Source organism: Anser cygnoides, chromosome 1 (assembly GCF_040182565.1).
Source record: "Anser cygnoides isolate HZ-2024a breed goose chromosome 1, Taihu_goose_T2T_genome, whole genome shotgun sequence".
NCBI classification, from domain to species: Eukaryota; Metazoa; Chordata; class Aves; order Anseriformes; family Anatidae; genus Anser; species Anser cygnoides.
In genome coordinates this window covers 42,041,905-42,065,980 of record NC_089873.1, presented here as the reverse complement: position 1 = coordinate 42,065,980, position 24,076 = coordinate 42,041,905, and the positions used below count along the sequence as shown (strand labels likewise).

Here is a 24,076-nt window from a genome sequence, read left to right as displayed (position 1 = left end):
AATAAAATAAAATAAAATAAAATAAAATAAAATAAAATAAAATAAAATAAAATAAAATAAAATAAAATAAAATAAAAATAAAAGATGTCTGGAAGACACAGACATGTAGCAGCTCTATTGTTGAACAATGTATAGCAGCTCAGCATTTTATCCTAAGGAACAGAACTGAAAATTCCCCCAAAATATTTATATCTCAATAAAGAAAAAATATATATATATTTTATCAAGCATTACAAGTTACATGTTTTAGGAACTCACAACAGCAAGGCAATACAAATGAAATCATGACTGCCATGTGGATCAGCCACATTAAAAAAAAAAAAAAAGCAGAATAATTGTGGATCCAAAATGATAGGACTTACAAAATAAAAGTATCTATCCATGTAAAATGTGTATATGCACCAATTTATGCTTTTCCAATGCCCACAGATTTTCTTTGTGAGCAGTAACACAGGGATTACACATGATTAGCTGCTTCAGTCATTGTGAGAAAAGAGGCAGCAGCCCTCCAGCGCAGGCTGTCTGTGAGCAGAATAGGCAAGTGTTTCCTTTCCCTCTGAAGTAGACAGAGCTCAAACGACAGCTACATGCAGTTCAAAGACTTCAAAAAGCACATGCCATGGCTCAGGTTTTAGATGAATCTGAAAGTACCAGCTTCAGTAGAGACTGGAGGTTTTAGTTCTTCAGGCATACAGTACTTTCAAAAAATAATTAGGAATTAAATGAATAAATCCATGTAACAGCAACATTAAATTGTGAATTTAATCTCAGAAGTGAGCAAATCTAAAGCTAAAGGTTACACCAGTGGGCTTACCAGCTCACCATGCACCTACATGTGATGCTTATGTTCAGGTTGGACAATCTACGTGGAATTTCCACACACAGCACACAAAAACCAGGTGAAGCAAGTTTACTGTGCAACCTCTTGCTTGGCTCAATGCTCTGATACAGCCAGCCCCCTAGCACTGCCAGATGGCATTTAGGAGCCTGCTTCTACCTGCAGGACATAATCGCACAGGCTCAGTGCCATTGCTCATCCAGAGCTGTATCTTGCCTGGTACAAGCATAAACAAAAATGTAGTTATGCCTTTGGAAAGCTGGTGGTCAGAATACAGGGAGGCTGTGCCACTGCCCACAACACAAATGGGCATGACTGTAGACATAAGCTGCCAGCACCGATATGTGACACTGTCTTCAACTGTTGAAAACCTTGAAATTTGAAAGTGAGAAGTTCTTGGCTTCATGGAAGTGCACAGTGCTAACAGCAAACTAATGCCTTACTGCAATAATGACAGTAAGCTGCTTGGCCCCATGTTATGTGCTCAGGCCCAGCTGATGAACTTCAGCAATGCGTCTCACACTGTAAACATTGAAATATGGTGGCAGAAATGGAAAGGGAAAAGGAATGGAGAGTGCGAGAACTTCTAACTAAACATGAGATCAACTAAAAGAACAACGTAATCAAAGGTAACGTTTTAAAAAGGTTAGAAAGTTCAAAAGTAGAGTGAAATATCACAAACCTGATGATGTGGAAATCCCTCTCTTTTAGGCTGATTGCACTGAAAATAATGTATATTTAAATCATATACTTTTCCAGATGAGGGAAATATTTTACAATACTTTACAATGCTTGCATGCATATTTGGCACTTGATAATGAAAAATTAGCTATTTTTAGCATTTAAACAGCAAACCTATGATTTAGCTATACTGTCTAAACCAACCCCTGACTCAGAAAAATGATCTCCGGTCAAACATCCATTCCAGGACAAAAGTCTGCCAAACCCTAGTTTAGAAAAAATCAATATGAAGGTTCATTCACTTCTGAAAATGACTTGCAAGAAAAATGCTAAACAATCTTAAGTAGAGCAACTTATATAAAAGGAATGAATTTTTCCAGCCTGAGAAAAGATTCGGTACCTAAGAGCATCATATCAGCTCTTCTAGAAAGCATGGCACTTCTACATGGGTTGATTAGATCTTCTCTAACAAAGTCCAGCCAGTTAGAAAGAGTTTTGATTTTTACCTCTTGTTCCTTGATTGCAATCATTTTTCTCAGAGAAAAGTCAGAGTGATCCAGAAGGCATGTTACACTGACACAATCCATTTCCTACAGTGCTTACAATTATTTGGAAACCAAGGCTACAACAAAATAACCCAATTCTCTTGAGGATTCACACCTGGAGTTTAAAGGCATAAGTATTAGCTACAAAGCTTCCCTTGGTTTCTTCCTCAACCCCTTTCTAATTGCCTACCCAACCTATATGGCCAAAATTAAACATCTCTCAGTTTAAACAAACAAACAAGCTTCTCTACCCCTTTAAAGGACCCAATGGCTCAAATTTAGTGGCACTATGTTGCAATTCACTCCAGCAAGGTCCTTCTCTAAAGGCTCCAGGCAGGAGACAGCCTGACAGCCTCAGGACAGGCAAGGATGCTCCCACTTATTTACTGCAGCTCATGGATGTTAAACAGTAATGATCCTGAACATCTCCAATCCTATTTGCATGTCTATTAAAATAGGGTATATTGTCTGAATGGCATAATTCTCAAGTCTTATCTTATCACATTTGTGAATTTTATGAGTACATTGTGAATAAGCCTAATGTGATATGCCTGTATAAATTTCCCACAGTATCAGCTACTTGCTTGAAAGTCATTAAAAAACCAAGATCAGAATAGCAATAATGCATCAGCAAATTGATTCATTCTCCTTCAGTGCCTTCCAAATGTCTCTTTTCCTGTCAATTCTTGTTCTTTATAGGCACTTATTTATTTCTGAGGTCTGATAGAATTGTTTCCAAAGAGTACATTTAAATTAAATCATAAAACTTCTGTTGTATTAACCACATCATCCACCAGCAGTGGAAGCATGGTTATGTTGAAAGACTTTGACTTCCATACCTTACTGCAGTATTAAAAATAATAATAAAAGAAATATTATATAGATTTATATTTATATACAAAAACAGGTACACTGTTAACAGAATAACAAATGACACAAACGTTGACAGTGCTACAGCAATTGCTGCATTTACAAAGCATTTTAAAGCTGTAAGTGAATTTTCCAGAAAGATTAAATTAATAGTTACATGGTTGCAATTTTAATCTATATTTCCTCATTTACTATTAGCTTAAAAATGAGATAAACTTTAAAATATCAGATCAAAAAGGCTATCAGCAGAGACCAAAAATAGAAAAAGACGATCATTCTTTTTCATTGAGACTCCAGCCACACATAACTAGATTAGGAGTATGGGAAAAAGATTGTTAACATCATATCTTTTTTAGAAAGAGACATTCCAGAGTAATGCTCATTGAAAATACAGACAAGTTTCAAATATAGTGTAAAGCATGGAAAATTGAAAGTAGATAGCTAAATTCATTTAAGAAACACAATTTGGACTATAGCTATCAAGCCCCAGGGAAAAAAATAAACTGAGAAACACAAACCTCTTTAATTCGAAAGACTGAATTTTGTGATGAAAGATGAAAATAACATCTCTAGCTTAAAAATACCAAGTAAACTTTTAATTTAAATGCATGGAGCCCACTCTCTCTGCTATTTCATAAATTCACTGGGATCAAAAGCAAATCCTATTAAAATACATGAGTGTGCGTACATACCAATACCCTGTTTCTTTTGCTCAAAGGTCAAACACTATTCAAAATACTAGGGGCTTACACTAGAAGGGTAAGTGCTTAAACTTCCATTTTCTTTTTATTCTCTTCTTTCTTGGGATAGGAATAGGAGGCACTTATAAATTTATTTATTCCAAAAACTATTTGATAGATGATAATAAGTAATCTTTATACATGCATATGTATATACCTTCCTGGCTGTGAGGGTGGGGATTACATGAGAAACAAGACTAAATATCCTTCAAAAATACTCTCCCTTGGACCTTTATATGTTACATGGACAAGCTTTTTAACCACCAATGCCATTATGGTAGTGCAAAATGGCAGACCATATTGACTTGGAAAAGCTAGAAATGTAAAATATTGTGTTACCCATAGTTGCATTCATTCATAGTGCTTCTTTACCAACATTTTTGAATAGTAAATATAAAGCATTTTGTACTTTTACTATGATATCCACATCAAATGTACTTGTGTGGGGAAACATTTTACACTCCCCCTTGAAGCTGAAAAATGGGCACTTTTTTATGTTAGTTTGAGAAACACCAACTGCAGAAAATAACTTCCGCAGATCAAATTTTATTCTCAGAGGCATATGTGTGACTTAAATGTCTTTACATTTTGACTTCAGCTGTTGTTGGACAACAGCCTCTTATCTTCCAATGTAATAGCAGAGATTTAGCTAAAGGCAAAGTTTTATCAAAGCTGCACCAATAATTCTATAGAGCAAATTGATTTAGGAGCCACTAAGTATAACAACACTTAAGCCCCAAACAGTAAAGATAGTTTAATTTGTATTTGTACAACCATAAATAGTCACACAAACTGTAGTAGCACACTGCAGTAGCAAAGATGCAGCCACTTGCAAGCAAGGATAACTATAATGGCTTCTCTGTCTTCTGTTATCGGGGCAGATTCTCTCACAAGCAGTTTATCATTCAAATTGCGTTGTGATCTAACCTACACGAGATCCTTTTGTCCTAATCACCGCTGAATTCAACTGCACATGATTTGCTACTCAACATTATGACTTCATTTGCCAGTCTTCAGAACAGTGAGAAGGAAACATGGCAAGAATGGTGTAAGAAATATTTGTTGACCAAAGTTGCTGCAAGTCCAAGCCACCAAAATTCTTCCTTTAAAAAAATAAATAAATAAAATGTTGTTTTCCAAATTAAATTAAGGTTTTTGAGACTATATGCACCATAAAATGATGAGGAATCAGAAATCTTCACTAGAAACACCTATAAGATAATAATATAACTGATGTCAAGATGGTTCTCTCTTGCTATATAAACTATTATGCTGAGAGCACATAACATCACTGTGTGTTCCTATTAACTATAAAACTTTTATGTCACTTGAACTTCTATACTTGCATCTAACTCAGGGCTCATCCCACTTCAAACATAAGAACTGCCTATTTGTGCAGAGAGAAGTTCATCAAACCTGCTGATATTCTAACAGATGTCACTTTAATTGTGACAAAATATCATGAGGATGAGGTCCAGCCATCAAACAATACCCTGTACTACATTAAAAGAAAAAGTCATTTTCAGTAGATTCAAATATGTTGTCTTTTCACAACATCTGGAAGTTTTCCTTCCCTCCTCCCTTCCCTCTTAGCTCAAGAATCTCATGGTTACTGTTTGCAAAGCCAGGAATGCCCAAAGGCCCCCTGCATTTTCATTTATCAGACAAATTCTGACTACGGCCACCCTTTTCAATCATGACTGAGACAATCCATCAACTGAAGAAAAAAAAAAAAAGAAAAAAAAGATACCAAGGAATCATAGACATGAATTTTGTCTTTACAGTCTGCCCACACAGATTTTGGCCTGATGTACTGATTTCAGTGCAGAAATCATTTTTCCATATAATTTTGTATGGTGGCAAGCACAACGTGGTCTGGCTTCAGATAGAGGCTGCTAGATATCAATGTAAGACAAACACTACTGGCGAAATGCTAATAATAAAAAGGCAGTTAAGCCTTCCTGGGTTTACCATTTTCTCTTTCAAGAAGCCTATTCCTGTATAATCATCATCACCACCTATCCTAACTTAAGTCAGGGGAAAAGGAAGAGAAATAATATTTTTTATGACATCTTAAAATGAACTAAGAACACTACAGTTAGCAAACATGAAAGAGGATATTTAAGTTAGATATGACACCTCAGTACATTTATTTCTTTGGAAGCAAAACCAACAAAATCTATTCTGTAAATGAATAGGTTATCTAATGTTAAATCCTCACAGGAAATATCATTGCATTTTTTTATGCAACATAGAACAAAAAGTAGATAGTAAGGAGTTTCTCAAAAAAATGTGAAAGGAAAAATAAAACAAAAACATTAATTGCCACTCATTAAGCACTTGTTTTATTTAAAACACATAGAGGAAGTGCTAAAAATATTCAGGCAAGCCTTTGAAATAACTAGTGAAAACGAATCTGGTAAGATCAAGTCTTGAACATGACATCTTTTCTTCCCCAGAGAAAACTGACTTTTCTGCTACATTACTTTGACCATGTCTCTAAAAGAAAGCACAGCTACACATGCACGTGCACTAACACCATCAAATTCTATCATTCTGTAGCATTCTAAATCTCTGACATAATTTTAATTGTAGCGTTGTTCTAACACTAAAAATACACTAAAGCATATCTAGTTTACTGTTAGATTTACAGCCTTCAAATACCACATTTTATTCAGGACACTTACGAGCATTTGTGCCTGTGTTTAGTGGGGGCAAATAAAACAAAGATGCCTGGTATTGGAAAGCTCTTCAAGTAGATTAACCACTCAGAAATATGCTGCTCACTTTTGTGTAGACTGCATTTTTTTCATTTCAGACTATGATTTGTATGTATACAAAAAGTATCTACCACCATGGGACTTTGTAGCCCTGACTATAACTCCAAAAGAGCTTCCTGAATATAAATTACTATGGGAAAAAATAATAATAATAAGATTGCTGGTAATTACTTATTCTTCCCTGGGGCAGCTGCTGGCAAGGCCAGGCCAAAGAGAAGTATTTGCATATGGCACACAAACATCTAGCGGTGCCTGCCTGAAAAATGACAGCACTAAAGTAGGAGGATCTCCACCCTGAGTGATAGCAATGAATGGGCCAGATCCACCTGTACACTCTTAGCAGCATTAGAAAAAACAAGAACAACCACCACCCCCACCACCACCACCAAAAACACCCCTATTCTCTAAACTTTAACAAAACTAAGATAAATAACCTAGACGTGAAACATTATGTTGAATGCTTAGTTTAAACAAGCACTGCATGGACGTGCTGTAAAAATGAAGTCACTGTCCCAAAGAGCTTGCAGCTTGAGTTTGTGATAAAATACCATGGGGAGGAAGAGGATGGGAGGGGCTACAGGAAAAAGATGATGATGATGATGATGATGATAATAATAATAATAATAATAAAAGAGAGAGAGAGAAAGAATATAGACTGTAAAAAAAAAAAAAAAGACATACTCCTGAGATGAGCAAGAGTCAGCCAAATATTTATATTTGACAAGCTTAGGTCACAACTGTTATCACAATTACAGCAATTTTAGGGTGTTTGGTCTATGGTGGGAGCATACAGGCATTTCTAGCTTTTCTCTTTCTATCCATGTCCTAAGTCACACAAGATAACAGCACTGCACAGACTCGCAGGTACTACTTTTATCCCTATTACTTTAACTTTTCATTTATAGAGCCTATGAGTAAAAAATCTAACTCTTCCTCTATTATATATGTCTTTCTATCCTTTGGAAGAAAAGCCACATATTTTATTTGTCAAATCATGTCTGTCAAAGTACTGAACAATGGGGATACTGGATACCAAAAATTATTTTTGACAATATCATCATTACTGGTTAAAATCAATACTGCAAAACTGCAAGCTTTTCTCTTTTCCTCTTTTTTTTTTTTTTAAAGCTTAATTATAGACATCTTTTATTAAAAAAACAAGAAAAGCAAACAAACTATAAGCTGCAAGGAAAACCAAGTATCCGTTGCTTCTTAAAACATATTTATTTTCATGATCCTGCCATAAAAATTGTATTCAAACCAGATAACGAGATACATCTTTATTTATGCCAAGAATATAAAGAAAATGGTAAAAGCTAATTTGAAAATTCCACGATGTAGATAAACACATTAAATACACACTAAATGACACTTTTTGCAGAATTTCATTCAAGGAAGACAATCTGTTCTTTTTTCCTGATAATCTAGTGCTTCATTTTCTTTTCAGTAGCCTTTAGAGCTACACTGTCTGAAGAATCTAATTTAATCCTCACTGGAAGTCAGCCTTGTGAAACTGTAGAATGATATTCTCATCTTCTGCATATATTTCCATATGAAAGAAAGACTGGACACTTATAACTTTCAAAAAATACCGAACTCCATGAAAGCAGAAAATAATAACCCAATATTTGCATTTATCTGAAATTGACAGAAATATTAACATATCAGTGTAATTTCATCCTAAGAAGAACTTACACTACCAGAGATTTACTGGAGCTGCGTTTTTAAACTAGCATGTAATTAATGCATTTGCATGTGAAAAAATAAGACAGCACCTGATTCTATGCTGGTGACATGAACTGGTTCAAGAAGTTAATTTCCATACTACTCAGAAGCTAAGTTTCTACACTGCTCGAAGTCAATACATTTATTAAAAACTAATACATATGACATACAGCAAGCACAAAAATTTAAGTAGCATGGAGAGAGGGAACCACATAAAAATACAGTGCAAATAAAGCTCAATCCAATATTGAGAAATTCAAGAATGATTGCAGTTGTCTCTAAGGAAATAAGTCTCATTATGCTACATGCAATCCCCAGAATTCCGTAAGTAGTTTTCCAACGGTCTTTCCACACAAATTGTGAAAGCACACAGAAAACTCATCTGCATGAACTTTTCGTCCATCTTCCTCATCCTCCACCTACAAGGCTGAGCTGCCTTTGACTATGAAGAAAACAGATGGGTTTTTTAAGAGGAGGAATGACTAGGAAAACTGCTCCTCTTCTACCCTGCTGCCATCTCCTCCTTAAGGAGACATTGGTCTCGCCTCCCCAAGACATTGGGCTAGGCAGACGGCCAGTAGGGCAACAACCAGTTGGGGCACCCCAGAACATACAGAGCACAGGTACTTTGCAAGCACTGACCACCCCCACCTCACAGCACTTCACAGAATCAGAAAATCATTAAGGTTGGAAAAGACCTCCAAGATCATCTGGTCCAACCACCCCCCTATCACCAATGTCACCCACTAAACCATGTCCCTAAGCACCACGTCCAACATTTCCTTAAACACCTCCAGGGATGGTGACTCCACCACCTGTCTGGGCAACCCGTTCCAATGCCTGACCACTCTTTCTGAGAAGAAATTTCTCCTAATTTCCAACCTAAACCTCCCCTGGCACAACTTTAGCCCATTCCCCCTCGTCCTGTCACCAGGCACGTGGGAGAATAGACCAACTCCCACCTTGCTACAGCCTCCTTTGAGGTACCTGTAGAGTGCGATAAGGTCGCCCCTGAGCCTTCTCTTCTCCAGGCTGAACAAGCCCAGCTCCCTCAGCCGCTCCTCATAAGACTTGTTCTCCAGACCCCTCACCAGCTTCGTTTCCCTTCTCTGGACTCTCTCAAGCACCTCGATGTCCTTCCTGTAGTGAGGAGCCCAAAACTGAACACAGTACTCGAGGTGCAGCCTCACCAAAGCCGAGTACAGGGGGACAATCACTTCCCTAGCCCTGCAGGCCACACTGTTTCGTATGCAAGCCAGGATGCTGTTGGCCTTCTTGGCCACCTGAGCACACTGCTGGCTCATATTCAGCCGACAATCAATCAATACTCCCAGGTCCTTCTCTGCCAGGTCCAACTCCCGGCTTCACCCAGGACCATCCCTTTGCCTGAGAGCATTGTCCAAACACTTCTTGAATTCTGGCAGGCTCGGTATCATGGCCACTGCTCTGGGGAACTTGTACCAGTGCCCCATTTGGAAGAATACTTCTAACCCCTGGACCTACATCCACCCCTCCACTTTAGTTAATGGATATTCTTTTTATCAAGGCAGGCTGGGTGCAGTCTATCCTTAAAGCATAACCTACGAAACTCTGGAAAAATGGATCTAAAGAAACGTCCAGTTTCCAAAAGGAATATCACTGCATAAGAAATAATACATAAGTAAAATCCAAATATCATCCTGTGGCTAAAGTACCAGTTCAACTTGGATCTCCTGTTAAACAAATTTTAAAATAAGCTAAATTTTATTAAGAATTTGGGGGCATTTTAATGTTTCCTATGAAAGAGTCAGTGTTTAATCCAAATGATATTAGATACAATTCAACCAACCTCTGAAGATTCAGCCTCATTTAGGGGCCTCATTCAAACAAAACACTATTTGGAAGAGCTTTAATCTTACTTTTAAAGCAGTCTGCATTGTTGCCTCAATAAGAGAGCCAGGAAGGAACCCTCTTAGAAGCTTTTGGAAGGCTGTTTTTTTGGGTTTATTATGGGGACTTTTTTCCACTGAAATGCTGCTCTCCGATAGATGACACAAAGTGTGTAGACTCAGACAGGCCTTGGGCAACTTCGGGAAAACTTGGGCAATTTGCTTGGCAAACTGACTAGATTATTCTCAATAAGGCCAACAGTTACAGATAGTTAACTTATTGAATGTGACCCCAGGGCCCCAGTTTTGTCACAACCTGTATGCATGGACAAAAATGCAGCTGGTGATGACTGCAATTCTTACCAGTTGCAAGTAACCATGTATTATTTCTTTCCCAAACAAGATCGATATTAAGGGCTTTTTTCTTTAAAATTTTAGTATATTTTTTGCAAGATGTTACATCAAAAAATAGAGCAACCCACAAAAAATTTAAAGGCTTTGCAGAAAGCCTGCCAAAATCACTGGAAAGATTCCCACTGTTATTTAAGAGGTCTGGATAATGATAGCTTTAGAGTATTACCATGAAACATATAGTATAAACCTAAACACAACCTTAACCATGACACTGCCACCAATACTACACCTCTTTAAAGAGTCCATACAGAGCTACTGGTCTGATTTTGAGAACTGGGTCACAGCATAATTTACTAGAAGAAATATGTTGTGACAAACATTCATGACATATGCCTGGAACACTTACCAGGATGTGTTTATAGGTACAGTACTAAGACAGTCACATAGTACCTTGCAAACATACAGAATCCTTCCCTGTGCATGCAATCACTACACATGGTATTAAAAGCTAAAAATTTTAAATGTTGCTAAAAACACCCAGAGATATAAATATTCAAATAAAAAAAGGCTTTTGCCATGCACAACTCCCACCCCTTCATTCTTTTTTTCTTCATTTCAACTTTTTAGATTTAAGTGCTGCACTTGTAGGCATATTATCTCCACAGCATTCCTAAACATATGCTGCATTAAAGAAAGGAAAAAAAATGGAGTTTAACATACTCAGATTACATCTTCTTAAACAGTGTCTCATGAAAGGAACAAACAAGTATATTTTGCAAATAGTAAATAGCAGTAAGGGATTCACCCCACCTCCCCTTCCCCAATAAGGTTTCATTTGTTGTTTTTTTTGCTAAGAAAGAGAATAAATACATGAGAAAAACTAAACAAATATATAGCATACACATTCTGATTCCCATACAGGAGAGTCTCTGGTTTCCCTGGGCAGCTGTCAGAGCAATCAACCTCAGTCTGAGAACCCTCCTTTACAGGGGAAGAAAATAAAAATAAAAATAAAAAAAGGCAAACCCCCCACCCCCCCCCACCCCAACATATGCTTCATGGTTTTCCTTTTACCTCTTCTGAAACTGTACTGTTACGCAGGCAAGCAGCACAGCCTGAGCTGTAAAATTAACAGTTTAAAACCAGTGACTGAACTTACCTTGGTAAAAAATTAATTCCTGGAGAACACAACTTCCAGTCTGTTACGCCAGCTGTTCTGCTAACAAATGACAACTCCGCCTTTCTTTCTAGCTGTGCCATGAACTGATATATCAAGAAAACACAACAAGATTTTTGACAGATCAAATTTGTATTGGCTACAGTTATTAGACACACATTGTGGAAGAATGACTTTATTTCCTTTCATCATTTTATTGATATAAACAAATAAGTAAAGGGCAAGAAAAAAGGCTAACTACTGTTAAAGGTGTTTTGCAACTCTTTTTATGCTTAATAGTTTATTTATAACAACACAAACCAAAAGTGAACAAAAAACACTAGGGAGGAGGGCGTGGGAGCAAATCAGAAGATATTCGCTATTTCTCTTATGATGGGCTAAAATCAGCTCTGAGATCTCCATAATCACTCTTTGGCACTTTTGAAATACAGATCCACTCAGGAATTTTGCTCTTGGGATCATCTTTGTTTATAATGTTTACATACCATTTTAGCTCATTACTGTCAAGCATGGGATAGCATAGAATATTGAAGTCTTTTTTTTCCAAGAGATGTCAGTTAAGCACCAAAGTAAACTCCTTAACAGACAGCTTTGACTTCTGAGTGCTGTTTTTATGCATCGTTTATTTCTTCTTTGTGGGTTGCACAATTCTGCAAATCATCTTGCATTATTGGTACATATTTAGGGGAGCTCCTGGAGATTTTGAGCCAGAAAGCTCTTTTTACACCCAGACTGATGCTACTCCAGAGCACGTAGTTACCAGCTCCTTCTGCTTTCAGAAAAGAACAAAATCCCAGTTGTCTAGACTGGCATAGAAAAACATTTGGAAAATTCTGTAATTTTCTTCTATTAACCTCTTTCTTCCATCTCCCCTACTGATCCATTTAAATCTCTTCCTCTTATATGGTTTCTTTAAATGGCCATTTGGAAATAAATAGAATGAGTAACTGGCATTGTAAGAAGTAGTCATGTGACAGTTGACAATGACAGGAAAGTGACATCTACTTTAGTTACGTACTAAACTGTATGAATTAAGAACATAGTCTCTGCTTAACGCACAGCCAAACAGACCATTGAAATTCTGAGATGACATTTAGACGACTACAGTGGGGAAAATCAGGAAATTAGAAGAAAATATAGATGTAATGTATTAACAGCCAAGACACTATAATTTTTTTTTTTTTTGGTGAGCATATCAGAAAGACAAAGCCTGTGTAGTTCTTCCTTTGTGTACACAAACCTCTCCCTTCTCTCCCACTCATAGTACAACCTAGTGCCTCAATGACGGGTGATTTTGTACAGACAACATATTCTATCCATAAAAAGGTGTATTCTGCTGTTGGGTACTAAAACCAAGAGTGGAATCAAGGGGCAAACTGTAAGGCAAACTGTAAGGTCTTTAAGCCAGACAAAGTCTTTTTGTTCTGTGTTCATACAGCACCAGCACAAGTCTATTCCGATTCATGACCAAGATTCCTTTACTCTGCCGCAAAGCAAATAAATAGCTGTAACTGCAGTGTATTTATTTTAAATACTAGCCAAGGATATTTGGCCTTCAATACGAGGATCTTAATGCTCTGAGAAAAATCAATGGTCAGTGATTCAGATCTTTTAATTTTACAGATGGGTAAAAACAAATTTAAGCAACTTCCCTGAGGGTATGAAAAAAAAGATGAAGCTAGAAGAGAAGCAGACCTTTAGCCTTTCTGCCTCAAGCTTTACTTACATCATCCTTCCTAAAGGGATACAGCAGCAACTGTAATATAGCAACAGACATATTTAAATTATTAATAAGCTATTGCATAACACAGACAGAGATGGTGTTTCACAAAGAAGCAATTGTTCTACTCTGAACACAGTAGATTCAAGCAAGCTAAATAACCATCTTATAGAATTTTTGGCTTCAATAGTGATCTGTTACCTCAAAGTTAAAAGTGACAGTTGTTTAAAGTAATTTTTGTTTAAGTCAGCATACTTAGGGAAAAAAAAGAAAAAAGGAGAAAGATCATCATCCATCAAGAAGTCAGTATGTACCTCAATCACTATACATCAAGTAAGAAATATCTTCAAGATATCAAAGCAAATTTTGTAGTAACCATAGTAGAATCTGTTTAAAATCATGCCCATCACTGGGTACAACATGTATTAGTGCTTTGTAGATACTCATTGGAGTTCTAGAGGTTATTACATTTGTGTGTTGTACTCTCCTTTGGTTCTCATTTATGATGCCAACAATAAATACAAAGTAATCTGACCTCTGCGATTGAGCCAAAAAGAGCACTTGATGGAAATCAGCCCTTCCAAATGACAAATTATGGACACAGTGCTTACACCAGACAATTTTATATATATATAAATATATATATGTATATAGGGTTACAAAACCTCTGACCTAAGGACACTATTTTCCAGAAATAAAATAAATAATCAAGAAACAAATGGAATACAGAGGAAACAAAACATTTTAATGTATGATTACACTGGAGAATGTCTCATACATGATTGTTCATATTACATGTTTATATGCTCATATGTTTATAAACTCACTCAAAATACTCATATATGTAATTATGAATGTGTACACATATACATTCACACTTCTGTATATGTAAGTGTGCATGCATGCTGAAAATAAAATGATAAGCAGTTAACTTGAGCAAGGGGAGAGGGAAAATGAAGACAAAGAGATAGAGGGCAAAAAACATGTGCCAAGGATAGCAGGAAGATGACAGGTAAGGAGAATACACCTGACAGCAAGGAGAAAACAACAGCAGTAGCAACAACAAAAAGAAAGGAGCAGACAAAAAACAATATCAGGAGCCCAACCTATAAAGACAGCCTGCTGACTTGCATTTCAACCACAGGCCTATTTTCCCTTCCAGAAGGATAACGTTAAACTGGAACAGCAGCTGCTCTGCACCATAGCTTCAGGTAATGCCCTGAATGCCAGGGGCTGTCCCTCTCCCCACGTTCAGTCACTCAAATGCCATTAATGGTAATAGCTGTGCCTGATCCTGACCATTCTAGAAGATGTCAAGAAATTTTAATATTAAAAACTGTATGGGTTTTCCATGCAGCAGTGCCTCATGAGACAAAAATTTATTACATCTAAAGATACTACAGACAAACAAAGTAACACTCTAAGGTTCAGTTTACTAACATGGAAGTACCCTGAAAGATTGTCCTGTGTGTGGAAGGGTTTGCTTTGCTTTGTTCTCCCTCCTCCCAAAATGCAACTGTCATGTAGAGGGAATATATTGTTATTAAACTCAGTAGCTCTATCAGATTTTTCTTTTCTTTTAGCAAAGAAGCTTTGTTCATTTACTGCATCAAACATAGAGTAGAACTATGCTAGTTTGTATATATACACATGCTTATATTCAAAACAACGTGGATATGCTTGTGCTTGCTGGTAAGCAGCTGTGAGAGAAAGAAAGAAAAAAAAATAATTTTGCGCTAAAAAGAAATTTCTAACCATTTCCAAAGTTCCTTCCTACCTTTGAATTCTTTTGTACTTCAGCACAGGTGAAAAGCTAATACCAGTACCTAAGCACTGAAAAATAAAAAACAGAAACAGAAAATCTCCCAGCAGTATCCTTTAATTGGGATGCAGCAGGCATGCACTCTTAAGTTCAAGGTATAGCCTTCCACTCTGTGACAACATCCAGACTCAAGAGAGCTGCATTTAAGGGCTGCTCATATTATTACAAATGTGGCTTCAGCAATGTACCACTCTGCGGGTTGCTTTTTCTTTTCTCCACATGCATTTCCTTCAGTAAACATAAATAAATAAATAAATAAATACAAATCTAGAAAACTCATTTAGGGAAGTTAGGCTTCTAGGCTTTAAACTTTTCTGTGCATCACTTCTGCAAATGTACCAAGCTTTGTCAATCTTTTCTCATTCTCTTGATTCATAGTGTGTATTTACATACTGCATCTAGGAAAACGAGATCTGGTTTGATGTGAGACTATTAATTGCTGTTGGTAATCAGTCAGTAATTCCACTAGATGTTTCTAGTCAGGAGCTAAAAAAACACAACAGCAGATAGAGGTGTCCTCTCATACGTTGCTTAAGGCTAGACCTGTCTAGAACAAATGTAAAAGGTTTTTAAAGCTCTGCTTTACAAGCAGGCACACAACAGAGTCTCACAAGAGACTTTTGCTTTAGCACATATAAAATGCAGTCTAAAGAAGGTCTTTATATCCCACAAAGGCAGATTGCAGTACATTCCCTCACAGCTTTATTTCTTCTGATACAGTAGAAGATTCTGCTTCTTACAATTTCAACAATAACAGTTTTGGGGGAATTAGAGAAGAAACTAGATGAGACTGCAATCCATGAGACCCAGATTCTATGATTCTACGGCACTTGCAATGCTTCAATTGCACCGCAAGAATGCAGATACCCGACAGGGTGCAGAATACTTGACCTGCACTGGATCCTAGGATCCAGTTAAAATCTCAAGGTAACAGCACAGAATGATTTAGATAAAGTAGCTAAACAAACATGGTGACAGCAACTACTTTTCCCAACCCCTTCATAAGCACAGCGGTAACCTTCACTTAACGTATAATTAGAACAATTATCAAACAAACGAAAAAGTGTTGTTAGATACATTCAGATCAAAATTGCTCTGGCGATTTATTTAATTAATTAATTTTCCCTTCTTGGTCATTCAGACATTCAAACTGTAGTCTGGAACTGGGATAAGAAGAAAGTTGACATTATTTCTACTTACTCTTCCCAACGTTTTGAGAGGAATTCTGGCTCTTAGTTTTTTAAGTCTCTGTTGTACAAAGCCTGTTTAAAGTAGAAAGCAATCCCATGGAAAGTTCAAAATTCATGGAAAGGGGACATGAAAATACGTTTTTACTCCGAATGCCCACTTTGATACAGGATCATCCACAAGATTTAATAAAATACTTAAATAAAGTTGGCAAGCAGGATAGTTGACTCCCTAACACACATTATAGGACCATACTTATTTTTAAGCTCTTGCTTCAGAGTGCAAAAGCCTCAAAAGAAGTTTTTGAAGGTATGATCTCCATGCAGTTGTATGATAAAAATCCCCAATGTCACAGTGCAAGACAAGGTATCAAGTAGGAGCCTCAACAATGATGGAGAACCTCTATGAGACTGCTTCTCAAGCTCGTGCTCCTTCTTCAGAAGGAAGACATAGGACTGGGTCGCACACTGTTTCAGCAGCCCAACCCTACCCTAATTGGCATTTCATACTCAAATAACAACAGAACATTTCAAGACAAATATTGCTTGCAACCAGCCATTACCAGCTAAGCAAATATCATTCAGTAACACTTCTTAAAAATAACAACAGTAAGAACAATAAAATACTATCTACTATGGTGATTTCCTTATTTTGCAATGTCCTTGCAGAGAAACAGCAGAAAAAAGCCATGTGATTTTATTTACTAGCTTATTTACTAGCTTAGCTATTTAGTATCACTTCAACTGTTTTGTCCTGAGGCTAAGAGCTTTCTTTGGAAAATGTAGGGGGAACAGCAATCAAAAAACAGGATTTATGGTGGAAAGCCTCTAGCATTTCTTTTTTTTTAATATATACTTGACAAATGAAAACATTACTGATAATTTGTAACCATCAAGGTTTCCCACAGCAAACGGTGTAATCATGAGATATTGCCTCCACAAATTTCATTGTTTTCTGCTTCCTAGTCCTTGTATCTCACTCTGGATTAGGCAAATCAGTTTGAGACAAGATGCTTAAATCCACGTTGTTATTAGTGCATATACAAGAGTAACTGATAGAAACAGTAAATTTTGCCTTTAGTAGTACTAGCAGACCTATAGGCCAGTAAGTAGTTTTATCACTTTTAGGAAAAAAAAAAAAAGTAACTAAGCCAAAGGAAAAAGCCACCTTCCTCCTCTCACTCTGTAGTGCATGTCAAAATTTATGTGGTATGTGTATGTACAAAATAGTATTCATTTCAGCTATCTGATCACGCAAAAATCTGCCAGCACAACCAACTGCAAAGCAGCTGAGCTTCTTCCAGCCAGGCGGTGCTGACACCCTGGTACAGCCTTTACCTGGTATTCCTAAACAAGTTTTTATCAGCTATCAGGCATGTGTTAACAGCAACAGCTTACAGATAATAACGTTGAGTTGAAAGAAAAGTAACCGGCTAAGAAACCAAGACATACTCTTAAAATATAAAATACAATCAGTCAGTATTTTTTAATAAAAACAATGAATCAGGACTTAATATCTTAACTATTTTCAGCATTGGGTCAAAATACTGCTCTGCAAATGAGACTGTTGCAGACAGTGGGTTAGGGAAGGCAAAGAAAAAGAAAAAAAAAAAGAGCAGAAAAAGAAATGGGTACTCATTTACATCATGGCTCTCTAATAAGAGAAACAAAAACTGTAGGCATTCAGAGGGTGTGAACTTTAAGAATTATTAAATATCGGTTTCATATTTCATAAAATGATATTTAATACAATGTACTTAGCCTGTAAAGATTATTTTTTTTAAATTGGAACAACTGCACCAGCAGAGTGCATGGAACAATTTCAGAGAGCAAGAGTCAGGTGGTGGGGCCCCAGGGAGGTTTGACAGTGAAGGAAATAATTCAAGTCTTTCTAGCATAAATTTTGAAACAGAAAACTCATGGTGTATGGAGGGAGACAGTCTAAGGGAAAGAAGGATGTAATATGTGACAGGCTGCTCTAGCAATGAATTTGGAAAGCAACCACAGTTTTATTCCCGCAGCCCACTTTTCCGTATCAGCTGGGTGGGTTCTTCCTATCTTTGCCTAATTCAGAAGTATCGAAGAAAAAAACAACAGCAAAACTAGAAGAGAACAATCCTCTCCTTCCAACCCTGAAGAGTTCTTCCTATCCCCTCACCCTACTATTTTTGGTTAAAACCCTGAATATATATCCTGAAAAATAAAACCCACCAGCTGTTTTGAGATAAGGGATAACAGTGAACATTGAGCTTAATGGTTCTCTGACTCTTTGCTAGATTTTCTGACTTGCAGTTGTTTGCAAAGCATCTCCTGACAGAGACATGGATGGGCAGATGGACAAAACAACATAGAATACACAAATATGTATATGTTTAAGAGGGACTGGGTGAGGAAAAGGGGGTGGGAGAGAAAACTCAGAGCTGTCTTGGAGAGAGAAGTAAAATCAGCAAGGGAGAAATCAACTTTTTCAGGGAGAGAAGAAGCAACACCATCCAGATCCTAGGTTCTCAGACAAAAGTAAGCTACTGAGCAACAAAAGCAATAAACCTGGCCTACCCAATATTTAATGCTTTTATTGTTAAAAAACAGTTTCTGGCTGACTACATTAGTCATAAAAATGAGAACAGAGACGTGAAAATGGGGAGTGCAGACACAGCAGTATGAGCGTGTTTGCGAGAACAAATTGTACTGGTGGCCCAACTGTCCCACGATGACGACATCCAATTTTCCAGAAATGTTAAATATTGACGATGATGAAGTAGGCAGGGAATAGAGGAACAGTTGTTGTACATGTTGATTACACCCATTTCATCTGTCCCTTCTAAACCTTCTCTCTTGATTTGATCTTTAAAGGTCTGCATATCAAGACTGCTTGATGCTTTTGATGGTAAACTCCTTTTATATCCCATCAGCCAAAAGCTCTCTGATTATTCGACATTTAGTTAATCTGCAAATGGCTACTGGGGAAAACAACAGGGCAGTGCACACACTCAGTCCAAAACATCCAATAGTAGACAAGGCTTATTCAGTATTCCTCCTTATTAATTATGTTTAATTACTGCCCAGTAATAGAGTCATGGTATCTCTTAAAAAGTCCTCTGAGCTCAGTAGCTCATCTACATACAGAAAGACTGATGGAAATAATGTAACCAAGATTGCTATACTTTCTCACATTTAACTTTAAAGTATATATTCAGGTGGTATCAGGAATTGTTAAACTGCCCTTCAATTTCATTCAGTTTGAATCAGCCTTTAAACAGAAGAACCGAGGCCTCAGAATTCACCTGCCCTAAAAAAACATCAAGAGTAAAAACCAAATATACAGGACACACAGACTTTGCTTTCTCGTTGCTTAGGCTTTGTTTGAGAGATGTTACAAGAAAATATGAGGGGGGAAAAAAATATATCCCTTTGAGAATAGTAAGCATACTGGACGTGCAAAAGTGTAGGCTGTGTATCAGTGGTGTGAGTGGTGTAAACTGAGACGCAAAGATTCCTGCTTTGTGAACTATCAGTATTGCAATATCGTTACTGCTGCATTCTGCACGATGGGCTATGAATCTAGACACACATCATTTGATGTGAGTTAGGATAGAAGCACAGAGGGTTTGTATTCCCTAAAATACTTTAGACAATGTAGAACATCAGAAAGCAGTAAATTAGTTAGCTCATGAAGCAGATGTGCCAAATCTTTAAGAGATGAAATACTATTGTCACCAGGAACCATTTTGTACGTTGCTGTAGTTCTGAAACAATTTTACAGGTTTAAACAAGGTCAAGTAGATAAATGATACTTGAGGGTATTGCAACCTGCGTTATTTGCCTGTATGTTGCCTCACACATATCTGTATGCTCATGGTGAAGAGCACTCTTAGGCTCCCACCGTCAGGCTCCAGACTTAAACAAGGCCACAGCTGCAGCATTGTTCAAAGGCTTCGCTTTGCCTGCCTAAAGCAAGCAGGTGTTTTTCCAAGATACCAAATAACCTGGATAGTCTGTCAAAGAAATGCCCACGATGGGACTTTCTTTGGGGGGAAAAATATTAAAATTAAATGACTAGAGTAGACAGGAAATTCTGGAAATGTATTTTACAGATTTGGCTAGCATAGACTCTGCACATAACAGCAGACTACAAATTTTTCCATCGATTTTGAAAACAGAATAATGCCACTGGATGATGAAATACAGATTAAGCAGTCTTCTCTGGGTTTTAAAATGGTTATTTACAGCAAGTTGGATATTGAAACCTGTTATTTGAACTAGTAGTTCATAGCTCTCACTGTCATTTACTGTGCACTGAAATCATGTATCTGCACATCCTACTGCAAACAGTGACAAATGCATTTGCTTCTTAATGGCATTCATGTCCCAAAGCCTTGAATATTATCATACCTTCAAAATAAGAAATTACAGTACACTGTAGGAATGACAATTAGATGCAGAAGTACAGCATTCAACCCGAAATGTCCATCTTGGAGCATGGGAGGAAGGAAGGACATGTTTTGGACCAAGATACCGTGGACACATGGTCTTCATGCAGATAAAGGTGATGGACATCCCAGACATGCACATTCCAGCCCATTACCAATTCCCTGAGGTTTCACTCCCAGGTAGAAAATTTTGCAGATGGAAGCCCTGTGTTGTATTGAAATCAATTGATTTGAATTCCTATGATGTTCCTGAACTCTTTTTCCTCTCTGAACTGCCCACTGTTAGCCTGCCTCCCTTATTTCCTCAACTCTTCAACCGCACCAAAAGCTCTCACTCTCTGGCTGAGCCTTGTGTAATGGCTCATACACATGAGTAGGAGCACAGAGACACCTACCAGGCCCACATAAACAAGCATAATATTGACAGAAATCAATAAAACATTATGTCTTGGAGCTACGGAAAGACTAAGGAACTTGATAGTTCTGCAGCCATAAAATTAGTATGCACCTCTTTAAAATGCAAGTGCTAGCATTTGATGTGCTTTGAGATAAGACACATATCTGAGTGCCCTATAAACTTGACAGTTCATAAGTTAACAAAATGAAAATTACATAAACATAGTTCTCTAAGCCCAATTACAGATCTAAGAAAAGCAACTATATAGCTTGTACTATCTTTTGAATTTATTAGAAAAACTAAATGCCAAAGCACAGCCTGAACTTTTTAAACCACCTGCAAAGTTTTATATCCTTAATTAGCATAGTGTTTTGGTTTTTTTCTAAATTCCCCATTAAAAAAAAAAAAACAGTCCAGCGGCAATACTTTCTGCAGCAACAAAACAGTTGAGTCTTCTCAGAACACAGTATCTTTCCTTTATTTATGAGAACACAAGCTAAGAGATTCAGCTTGACTCCTGCCTGGCCTGATCCAGGTAGACGAGCAGTAGAGCATCTATTTCAGCCAATGAATCAGACAATATTTTCCAAAATTGGTCTGGTTTTATTTCACATATTTCTGTTTAAAGTATTTCTAAATACACTTTACATTCAATGCTATGGAAAGAAATAGCCAAATTACTACTATGCCTTGTGTTTCTCATTGTTTTTGAAGCCTCATTTTATTAAAATCTAACAGTAACCTCCTATTAAAAAAAAAAAAAAAAAAACAGGCATTAGCACACCAAATGTATGAAATTACTAGTTAGAATTCCTGTGTGTAATGAAAAATAACCAGACTTGTGTTTATGATCATGAAATTCAGTTCTTCAGCATGAACTGTGCCACAGGACCAGACATTTTTAGCAGCTACAGAGTCTTCAGTGGTTGTTTCATAGTTCTACAGCTGGATAAAATATCCTTGCTCAAAGAAAAAATTGACCTCAAGGTACAACAGATCCTCTTTGAAACAATCTTTCTCCTCCTAAGCAATCTGAAGAATCAGCCTCTATACGTGAATCTGCAAAATGCACTTAGAGATGAAAAACCAAATTTTCTTTTGAAAAGAAAAAAAAAAAAAAAGAGAAAAACACACCCCCTAGAGCATAATCAATTTCAGGTCAGATAACCATGGTTCAGAAAGCAGTCCAATGGATGTTGAGATTAACCCTAATATTTCACAGCTTTTCTTTGATGCAAAAAAAGGGTGGGAATTATGAGTTGGAGAAAGTCCCATGCTCTAAACCAGTTATCTCCTATCATGTACCTCTGTGTCTTTTCCATTACCAAGAGCCTGCTCAAAGTCTGAATATATTTTCCCAATAATTTCATTGTATGTGTTATCATGGTATATTTCCAGCAATTCACTCTTTAAAAGGCTATCAGCTGTGACTGAATGACTTAGATTAACAAATACAAATTTCAAAGGCATTAAAACCAAGTATTTAATTTTCCAGGACTTAAAACAATTTCATTTATGCTGCTTATAAATTTCCCCAATTTGTATTTTTCCCAAATAATATCAAAATTATTTGAAACATTGGACAGTGTCTTTCATACCAATATTCCATGCCAAAACCAGCAGCACTTATTGTAACAAGCCTGTGTAATAATAAAGCACATAATATGTAGTTTAATACATTATTTTGATGTTAACAGCCTCATTGAACCTATGCAGTAATTCAAAGGCCACTAAATCTCATTTTAAGGCCCCGTATTAAGTGCACAACAGCCACAAAGTGCTACCCCAGAATGACCTCTCTGCTTGCTGTAGAGCTCCGATTAGAGGCCAGCACACCAGGAAGAACATGTACCGAGTCTGTAACCCGTCAGCTGGCACATCAAAAGACTAAAAAAGCATGGGGAAATAGAAGACAGACATGAAGATGTTAAAAACCATCAGATTGAGATTATGAAATAACCATTATAAAAAAGTTTCCAGACCATAGTCTGAGTAAAACAGATGAACCAGGAAGGGGAATCTTCTGAGACAGTCTGTTACAGAAGCGGGATTTCCTAAAGGATTTTCCGTACTATGGAAATGTGAATTTACATGTGTGAATTGCCTTGGGTACTAAAGGATGAAACTTGAACAACAAGTAATTATCTGAAAACCAAAATATATAAAACTACCGATAGGACACAACAAAAAGTGTCTATCCACAGATATACAGGACCTCAAACAGTGTCAGGCTGTTGTCAGACACTTATTTCAGCAGGTCTCTGGCACTAACACAGCATTGACAGAGAGCAACCGAGTAACAGCTTTGCAAACAATTTGACAGACAAATTCAGGGAGCTTTTGACACAAATTACCACGCAATCAGGCAGTATTAGAAACAAAATTACCAGACAATAAAGAAATTCAGTCCCATAACAGCAGTTCACTTTCTGCATGATGGCATGCTTTTTCCTCAAAAGCACATTAATTTTCAGTTTACTAAAAACCAGAGAGTTTTCAAGCAGTTCCAACAAAATTAAATCCAATTAAAAACAATCTTACCTTCTTTTGATCTTCTAGTTTGTGACTTACTGGATTCCTTCCATGTTTGTTCATCTCTGAAGATAAATCCATCACATTCACTCCTTGCCCTCGAAACAAAATTGGTTCAGCAACACAGCAAACTAATCCAAAAAACAGGGGCTATAAACACACAGACAGGGTGTTTTTTCCATCACACATCATCTCTGAACATCAATGATTTGGAGAAATGCTTAAGAAACCCATTGATTGAGATGAAGAAAACTTCACAGTTCACTCTCGGGACTTTCCAAATCACCATAGTGTTTTAAAAAGCTGATGCTTACGAAGGGAAATAATTCATCCACGACTTAATTCCACTGCTATCTGTGCCTTTCTTCACAGGTTTCCATTTTACATAATTTCACATTCTGACTGTGAAC

General features: G+C 37.0%; 1 protein-coding gene across 1 annotated transcript in view; it reads right to left on the bottom strand.

Moving 5' to 3' along the window:
- The window catches only part of NAV3 (neuron navigator 3), a 411,556-nt gene extending 387,480 nt beyond the window's left edge, over positions 1-24,076 (bottom strand). Inside the window, exon 1 of the mRNA XM_048047448.2 lies at positions 23,676-24,076. Within this exon, the coding sequence (XP_047903405.1) occupies positions 23,676-23,747 (72 nt within the window). The 5' untranslated portion in view covers positions 23,748-24,076. The remainder of the gene's footprint in view (positions 1-23,675) is intronic.